General features: G+C 36.0%; 2 protein-coding genes across 2 annotated transcripts; both read left to right on the forward strand.

Moving 5' to 3' along the window:
- LOC18774046 (peroxisomal adenine nucleotide carrier 1) lies at positions 350-3,111 on the forward strand. Its single transcript, XM_007205511.2, has 5 exons — positions 350-618; positions 1,430-1,661; positions 1,980-2,126; positions 2,279-2,433; positions 2,513-3,111. Exons 1-5 carry the CDS (start codon positions 470-472, stop codon positions 2,790-2,792), a joined length of 963 nt encoding a protein of 320 aa, XP_007205573.1. The 5' UTR covers positions 350-469; the 3' UTR covers positions 2,793-3,111.
- LOC18772535 (protein YIPF1 homolog) lies at positions 4,320-7,439 on the forward strand. The gene is made up of 6 exons (XM_007205634.2): positions 4,320-4,523; positions 4,611-4,650; positions 5,173-5,253; positions 5,870-6,056; positions 6,316-6,583; positions 7,066-7,439. Exons 1-6 carry the CDS (start codon positions 4,464-4,466, stop codon positions 7,270-7,272), a joined length of 843 nt encoding a protein of 280 aa, XP_007205696.1. The 5' UTR covers positions 4,320-4,463; the 3' UTR covers positions 7,273-7,439.

A 9,718-nucleotide genomic window follows, 5' to 3' on the forward strand; every position in this document is an offset into this window, starting at 1 on the left:
AATTCAGAAACTGGGATGCATACATTTCTACTGAGGGGTTGTGAAGAATTAACAGAAGCTCATAGGGCCATATATATGCTGTTATGGAAAGTTAAAAAGGTTAGTGAGAGATGAAGTGTTAATGAAGGGATCACGAATTGCAGTGAAACATATGATTGATGAATGAATTTGCACCGCGCCACGTGATTAATCAAGGTCGGTGAGACAATCCACGTTTGTCAAATCCCAAGGAAACGACACCGCACCGGTCTTCCTCTCTTTCCGTTACTTCTCTTCCCACTCGTTCACATCGATCGGAACTTTCAATATTCAACGCCACCTACCTTCTCCATCTCTCTCTCTCTCTCTCTCTCTCTCTCTCTCTCTCTCTCTATATATATATATATATATAAAACATTTTTATTTTTGTTTTTTATATCTTACGTAGTTACTGGTATCTTAAAAAAGAAAAAAAAAGAAATTGGAGAAGATGGGAGTTGATCTTGATCTAGAATCTATATCAGAGGCAACTTCAGGAGCCATTGGATCACTCCTGAGCACCACCATCTTGTACCCACTTGACACATGCAAAACCAGGTACCAAGCTGAAGTTCGAGGCAATGATCAGGCCAGATACAAGTAAGGACACTCCTGCCTCTTCATTCTTACATCCTCAATTATTATTATCATTTTTTTTTAATCTGGGTTTGTATATTTTCTTTGGATCATCGACCTGTGATGGGTCGTCCTGGAAAATTCTGTATTTTCTTTTGTTGGTTTTTTGCTAGAATTTCTGAGTGAATTTTAATTGGGTAGCTGGAAATTAACTCCAATATGTTGTTAATGTTCAAGAACATGATAGGTGAATACCAAGTAATAATTTGGATCATCATATAATTGAGATGAATTTGGGAGTTATATGGAATAAACCAAATTGGGTTGCGAGTCTCATCGAATGCTACAGAGCTTTGTAGCAATCCAACTTCGAGGTGTCATCTGTAAATGCAATTTCACCATGTTTTGGATTTCTTAATTTTCAACTGGTGTTCATATTGTCAAGTTTTGATCACAGAAAAAATAATAATAATAATAAAAAACCTACATACTAGAAAATTTGCAAGTTGGAAAAAGATAATGATCACGGAAATAGTTAAACAAATGTTTCACCACATGACTGCCATGAGAAGGGGGGATTTGAGATTATATAGTTAGTGCCAGTGAGTTGCAATTTAACTGTTACAATTAGTAGCAACTCCCCTGTTTTTGATGCGCTTAAAGCCTACACATGATGAATTCTTTAACTATGTGCTGTAGGAACCACGCTACAATTGAGGCTTTAAATATACTTACATACATTTAAGTTTTTCATGGTCATAGATTGTGTAAGTCAGCAGTCAGCTAACTATGTGATATATAATTCACCAAATTTCATTGGTTCTGTCTTATATAGGAACCTTTCAGATGTTTTCTGGGAAGCAATATCCACACGCCAGGTTCTTTCGCTGTATCAGGGTCTGGAAACAAAAAACCTGCAATCTTTCATTGCTCAGTTTGTTTACTTTTATGGGTATAGCTACTTCAAAAGACTATATCTGGAAACAAGTGGTTCTAAATCAATAGGTACAAGAGCGAACTTGATCCTTGCTGCTGCTGCCGGGGCTTGCACTGCAATTGTGACTCAGGTGAGCCATTTGTGTAAAGTGCTCCCCATTTTTACTTGAGAATTGTTTAAGTGATATAATAAGAACCTGGGGTTACAAACAAAAATAACAAAATAAACCTCGGATATAAATTTCTTATAGCAAAACATGAGTTCAGCCTCAGTGAATATTGTTCCCATTTTAACTGTGAAATTGAGAATAGGAAGATTGTGGGTTCTATTTATATTGATGTCATGAAACTTCATGGAATTTTCTTTTACTTCTCAATGATTATGCACAAGCAATCTACATCACTGCATTTTGAAGTTTAATGACTATCTGGTTATCACCTGTGTGTAGCCTCTGGACACAGCCTCATCAAGGATGCAGACAAGTGCCTTTGGAAAATCCAAAGGGCTGTTGAAGACCCTTGCAGAGGGCACCTGGATTGATGCATTTGATGGTCTTGGAATCTCCCTGTTGCTAACCGCGAACCCTGCAATCCAGGTAGTTTCCTCTGCATTTTCTTTCTTTAATTACTGATTCTGTTGCCTTTGTATCTAGAACTGAAATTTGACTGCATCTTATTACGTTCCCGTTAACTCAAAATATTTGAAGATGATAATTGAGGCTGAAACTGAAATTGTTTTGTACTTCAGTATACAGTGTTTGATCAGCTAAAACAACGACTTCTTGAAAGGAAAAACAAAACGGGCAACGGTTCATCCCCAGTAGCCCTTTCTGCCCTTGCAGCATTTGCTTTGGGCGCGGTCTCAAAGACTGTGGCCACTGTTCTAACCTACCCTGCCATTAGGTACATAATATTCTCCCAAACTGTGTCTCACTTATAAGGTTGTCCTATGAATATCAATTGAAATTCTTACTTTCTACAGGTGTAAGGTCATGATCCAAGCTGCTGAGGACGATAATGAAAAAACCAAGAATGCTCGACCTAAGTCCAGCAAAACGATACCAGGAGTTCTATGTGCCATATGGAAAAAGGAAGGGATTCTGGGCTTCTTCAAGGGATTGCATGCTCAGATATTGAAGACTGTCCTCAGCTCGGCATTGCTTTTGATGATCAAGGAAAAACTTTCAGCTGCTACTTGGGTTCTTTTACTTTCAATCAGAAGGTATCTATTGCTTACAAGGGGCAGACTAAAAGATGCTTGATTGGAATTGTACGAACAAAAACTTGCAGAATTCACATGTAAATTAGGTGGGAGTTTGATCTGATTAGCTGAAAACAGATGTGCTCTTTAAAGTGGGGAACTAATTTTCAGATAGGGGCTCTTGCTTTTGTAATAAAGTGGTTTTTTTTGTTAGAGAGGAATGATGGTTCAGGCCCTGCTTCAAAGATGATGGTTATGTCAATCTGTTGGAGCTCGGTACTTAGAGTGAGCTTTTAATTAAGAGAAATAATGTAGAGCAGAAATTTTGTTCTGCAAAAATAATGATGCATAAATTTTAATTGTGTGATTGCTGCTGCTTACCATTCTCAGATGGAAATTTTATTACTCTAGTAAATATGGTTTTCGTTAACATGGCAAATGACCATCAAACTTTGCTCAAATTCTAAGATATCTGAGATAGCTAATGGTAAACTGTTAACAAGTTACCTAATTTTGTTGTTAAAATAACAAGTGAACAATGACATCTGAATGATAGCCAATTTTTTTTTTCCTTAAAAAAAACACCAGGATATCTAATTTCCTCTTCAAAATACTAACAATGAAGTGCAAATAAATAAATAAAATGTCCTTAAAATCCAGTAAGTTAACATGTTCTTATAGTATTTTTGTTTGAGATTTTCTATTTAAGCCCCACACTTCTCTTAGTTCACCCCAACTTTTAGTTTAAATTTTCACAATTTCTAAGAAAACCCCACTATTTTCCTAAACTACCCTTAAATACACCCCAAGCTGAAGAAAAAAAAGAAATAAAAAAGATTCTCTATTTAAACTCCACAATTTTCTTTGTTCACCCCAATATTTAAATCATTAAACAATATTTGTAGTATACATGAGATTTTGTTTGGGGTGAAAGTTTGAAGTAAAAGTATGTGCTAGGCATCAGTTTAAGGACGGTTTGAAGGCATCAATTTGAAGCAAAAATACATGAGATTTTCTTCTTGTGCTAGGCATCAGTTTGAAGCAAAAGTATTTGTAGTATACATGAGATTTTGTCACAACTGATCTTTCTCTTCAAGCCTTGGAAAGAATCTTCTACAGTTGTGGAGCCTAATCATCTAGCCGCACATGATGCTTCAATGCAACGGATCTCAAGGATATCAAGAGTGATGAGGAATTTGTATTTTTCTAAAATTTAATATGAAGAGCGGTAAAGTGTGTGTATAGATGTACTAGGGTTAAGTATTAAGTTGGATGACCTTTTTTATTTTTTTACACTGTAATAAAACTTACAGCTTAATGATTTAAGTATTGGGGTGAACAAAGAGAAGTGCGGGATTTAAATAGAAAATCTCTTTTTATTCTTCAGACCCAAAAAATAAGTAATTTTATATTTTGAATGTTATTTTTAAAAAATAAAAATAAAGGCCTTTGACCAAAAAAAGCTTGGGCTCAACAAAAGCCCAAACCCCAATCCACCTTTTAAATTTTTATTTTCTTTTCAGCTTACCATCTCATATTTGTCAGTTTTTTTGGGTGGGTCTCCATTACATACTTGTCATGTAAGAAAAATTAACGAGTAAAATAAAAGCAAAAAAGATAATAAAAGCCACGCGCTACTCCAAGTCTCCGAGAGAGATCTGAGCGAGAGCACAGACAAGGAGGAGGAAGAAGAAGAAGAAGGCGAAGCAGAAAGAGAGAAAGGGAGGGAAAGATGATGTCCGGGAACTATACGAGCATTGATAACCAAAACGTCTCAGGATCCGTTCCTGCTGTAAGCATTCAATTCACAAATTCATAAAAATGCGTATATTTATACATGTATGTATCTCTGGTGAAATGATGTTGGCTAATTCTACAGGCGGTTCCAGATCCAGGTCACCTCACCGTCAAATTCGAAGGTACAATTCCTTTCTATTTTTGAGCTCTGGAAATGAGTGATTAGTTTGTGGAATTCCTTACCCTTTTATTTGGTTGGCGCGAAACGGAGGGAAAATAATACTCAGCAAGATTAGATGTGGAAAGAATCGGTTTGCAATCGTTGCATAATTGTGTTAGCCAATGTTTTTAGCCGTTGGAAAATTTTTTTGGTTACAAACTGTTGGATTTTGATGCAGGAAAATTGAATTTTAACGATGCTTTCTACTTTCTTGGCAACCGGACAGCTTTTGTTTGATTAAAATTTCAGTTGAAAATGTAAATTTTTATTGCCGAAGGGCTTTATTGAATGATATAGCGGAAGAATAAGCATAATTGTGAATGTAGTTTACTAGTATTATTTGGCTTGAAGTGGAAGGAGCTCAATAACCTCTGCTTAGATGGGTTTAATATTACTAACATCCAGCTCAGTTGCTAGGTTTTGAGTTTGTAGGTGCAAAGTTCTATCATTATTTGAAATAACTGTATGATTTGTAAAAATGCAGATTCAAACCTTCAGACATTTCCTCCATCTGAGGCACACGGGAAGATTGCTAGTGGTGCTCGCCCTCCTCGTGATGCCGATGGTACATACTAATTCTGATTTTATTTATGGAAATGTGCGAGCCAGGTTTTGCTTTGATATAGGTCTTTCCCACGTTATTTGTGCTCTTTCTAGTCCAGGGAATACTGTCTTTGGATCCATTGCCTAAAAAGCTTTCGAAAGCTAAGTTTGAAGTCTTTGGATTGATGGTTCCATCATGAAGGATGATAAGACTTGATTAGGTTGGATCAGCACTATAAGTAAAAAAGAGATCTGCAGCAATAGTAATTAGGTGTACCATTGGGAGTCAACAAGGTTCTAGAATAAGTGTGGTTTTTGTTGTGATTTAGTCCTTTAAACTGCTAATCATTGGAGAGATGAAATTTAACAGAGTAGATGTTCGGAAAAGAAACCTTAGAAGAGCTGAGATGATATTTGAACAAGAATGACTGAAATCTCCTTTGTGCCTCTGTTTCATTTCATATGTCACGAGAAAATTTAGACCTTTTATTCGTAAGGAGTGTTAAAACTACTAGCCATACTTCTTTCTATAAGTGTTAGAGTATTTTGTTTTACTAATATTTTGTTTATTCTTCTTTCTATGGATGTCATTTGTTGGCATGTTAAAGGGTAATAGCCATTTTTCTCTCCTGATACAGACACGTTTTCAAAACCTGTATCTGGTTCTGATGAATCCCAGCAGAGTGGTTGGCTACGGGTATTCTCTGTATCTTCTTACAAGTCATACTTTGATGTTGACACTTCTGATGTTCTAGAGAGGATTAAAGATTCACTCCTTCCATTCAGCGGAACGTTCAATGAGAAAACATCTAACAGCCCAGATTTGTAAGTTTTCTTCTGTCAACTTAACTGAAATTATCTGTCTATAATGTAGTCTTTTGAATATTAGTATCAAATTGCATTCTCCTTTGAAATTCAAACATCCCTGAGGTGTGGCATCTTTTTGAGAGTTGATAATTGTGGATGAAGATTTTGATATTAGAATAATTAATCTTGAAATTTGAGAAAATATTGGGAAATGTGTCATAAAATATCTGTATGGTGAGACACGTGTCATCTGATCTTAACTTCAAATGCTGTGCAGGTATGGACCTTTCTGGATATGCACTACTCTAATATTTGTAGCAGCTGCCATCGGCACTTTTGTGACATATGTAGCACACAAGATCAAGAGTAAAGATTGGGAATATGACATTAATGTGGTGCAATGGTCTGCTGGATTGTTCTATGGCTATGTTACTATTGTTCCTCTTGTACTGTATGTAATTCTCAAATACTTCTCAGCACCATCAGGTCTCGTTCAGCTGTTTTGTCTCTATGGCTACTCCCTGTTTGTCTTTATTCCAGCATTGGTAAGTCCCTGGTTTTCCAGTATAGTTCTTTTTAATTAGATTTATTACCACAAAGATGTTTTCTAGAAAGGAGAAAGGTTTGGGTGTAGTAGAGCTACATTGACCCCACTCTCCCAAAAGCTTTTGCCCATCGTCTCAAGCAGTGTATGTGTAGATTCAAGGTGGGAGGAAAACTTTTGCCTTTTAGATACTGAATGTTTTTGTCAAAATGATCTTTGAATAATTTTTTTAAGAATCCTGGAGAAGCTTTCTAAACATTGTCAATTCTAATAGTTTTAGACCCTAATATCCTAGTTGACTCAGTTATGGTATCTTAATCAAATTTACCTTGTTTTATTAAGATACAATGTTTCAATAGGTGCAAGATGAGTTCCATCAATAAATTCTGTTTTAAGCTTCTATTTGTCGAAATACAAAAAAAAGTCACCCATTGAGATAGATGGTAATAGCTAGCTGACATTCCTACTCTGTTTTGGTTGCAGTGCCTCTCGATTGTGCCCATCGAAATCTTCAGATGGGTAGTTGCAGGCGTAGCTGGGGTTATGTCTGCCACCTTTGTTGCAGTCAACCTTCGAGCCCACATCGTTTCTGCCGGTGAAAGGTGGTTCTTGATTGTCGCCGGGATCTTTCTGTTGCAGTTGGCTCTGTCTGTCGTGCTAAAACTCTATTTGTTCACCATAACAGTCTAAGATTAAACCGTGCTTTTTCATAAATAGGCATGAACGAGTTGTAGATTACAAAGTAAGATATTTTTGTCCATTGACATGTTACTGTTAGCTGAAATATTCATTCGTCAACTATAAAAACATCTTGTATTCATTCTTTCCGGCAATACAAATTCATATGTATCAGAGTATGTGCTCGCTGTTCGTTATTTTCCTGATCCAATTCAGCGGTCAAACATGGTGGGAGCCTTTTCCCGAGTCGTTAAGTCTTTCGTAAGCATGATTTCAGGTCTAAACGTAATTAACGTTTGAAGTTAAATGTAATATACTTGCACATAATTTAATGAAGCTTCCTTCCGAAGTATCATTAAGTCTTTTGACTAAAGCTCAGGTTCAAATTCATAGTTGGTACGACTTTGCGAATGGGTCCCAAGACGTGTTGGCTTCTAATCTTCCATTTGTTCCTCAAATTCTCCAATAATGTCATGATTACCAAAGTAATTTGGAGATAATCGTGTCATTTTTCTACAAACCAAAAGCGTAATCATAATCATAGCAGACCGACTTTGGATAAAGGTAGTTAAATTTTCATCTGGTTTTTTAGTCAAGCATGGTAAGTAAGTGCCGGCCAAATTAATCTAAGATTTTTCGAAGGAAAGAGAAAAGAAAAAGATAGAGAGAGAAACACTGACAGGTGACAATGGAAGCATGAGACAGACCTAAACACGAGTAATAATTTAATAAAGGAGTGAAAGAGAGATAACTTTGCACTTAATTAGAGGATGAGAGTGAGATAAAATAAACAACATGTTTTTTCTCAGGGCTATAACCTATTCATCAAACAGGCCTGTTTGTATGGGCATCACCATCTCTTATTAAAACATTTGGATTGGACGCATATAAATAAATAAAGACCTTAAAAATTGATACTTGTCTAATCTCAAATGTCTGCAATATTTTGAAACGTGCACCCAAAATCTGTTCAATTCAGAGAGTTCATCGTTTTTGTTTTTGTTCTTGTTCTTGTTTGCAACTTGCCCATGATCCTAACCATGCTTTACTTTTGGCACACATGCATTAATGCTAGCAACACAAAAACTGAAACGTATGCTATAGTTTCTGATGATTTTCATGAAAATCAACAAAGAAAGAAGTAATATAATATGCAGTGAAGTGAAAGAGATTAGAGAGATCTAAAACAAGATCAAGGATCAATAAGACAAACCTCAACACTGAGATTAAAGAAAGAAGGAGATACATTTATGGAAGAACTGCCATATAAGCTAGTCCAAAAGAAGAAACAAAAGAATGGTAAAATATATAACCACAAACGGGAACGGCTGCCCAGCAAGACAAATGTTACTTCCAAAGGCAAGGGCAAACCCCTAGTTTTCTGAAATGCAAACGTAATTAACAAATTAAACGACGATTAATAAATCGAAAAAATATGTACCATTCGCCTAGATTGCATATATTCACATGGACACTAGCACATTTACTAGTTTAGACATTTGAAATGCCGAATGAAGAAACTGATGACAACCAAAATCAAGAGTCAAAACCAAGATCCTGAAATTGAGGACCTTTTAGAAGACAATGCATAAGTTGAATTAGGGTTTTGATTACAAGTAGTTTTATAGCAAGCACATTGTATATTATTGGTTGGACTGGTTGGTTTGAATATGACTTGAAACATTATCAATGTGCCCCTATCTAAAATTTCTGAAATACCCTTTATTTCCCCAAATGAAAATAATATGTTCTATTTATAATTAAGTAATTATATTAAATTTCTAGTTTAAGCTATAGTAAATACTAAATAATGAGTCAATGACATATGTTGTTTGGTTTGGTAATTGGGAAATGTTAAACAATTTCTTAAACAAACGAAGGGTTCATTGGTGGTGTAGGACACAAGTCACACAACCAGTCAAACAACAATCACAAAACCACCAGTTAAAGTCTCACTCTCCTATCATATAGTTTAGTTTTTATGCTTGGGAATCTCACCAATTACATATTCACACACACAAGCAAACATTTGAAGTTGGAGTTCTTCTCTCCTGGCCTGCCTTTAAAACCTGCCAGCTTCCTCAACATGTCCAAAGTCCAAAAGCTCTCTCTCTCTCTCTCTCTCTCTCTCTCTCAGCACAAAAAGAAACCCAAAAGTCTGATTTTTATATTCTCCACATGTTGGCTTAAAGAGAAGCTGAACAGAGACAAAAACAATACTTTTGGATCCACAGAAGTTCTGCTCATGCTGCTCATGTCCATGTTCATCTCAAGGAATCAAGTTATTGGTCTTCTGTTCATCTTCCTGGGCATCTCAGGTTTATACACTGGAGTTTCTGGAGCTAGATGTTTAAATGAGAAGGTGGAAAATCCAGAGAAGCCTCAAGTTCTTCAGAGGAAAAGCTCCAGTATTTCTACAGATGAAGGCTTTTTTGCAACAATCAACAGAGAAGTGCCT

Source organism: Prunus persica, chromosome G6 (genome assembly GCF_000346465.2).
Source record: "Prunus persica cultivar Lovell chromosome G6, Prunus_persica_NCBIv2, whole genome shotgun sequence".
NCBI classification, from domain to species: domain Eukaryota; kingdom Viridiplantae; phylum Streptophyta; class Magnoliopsida; order Rosales; family Rosaceae; genus Prunus; species Prunus persica.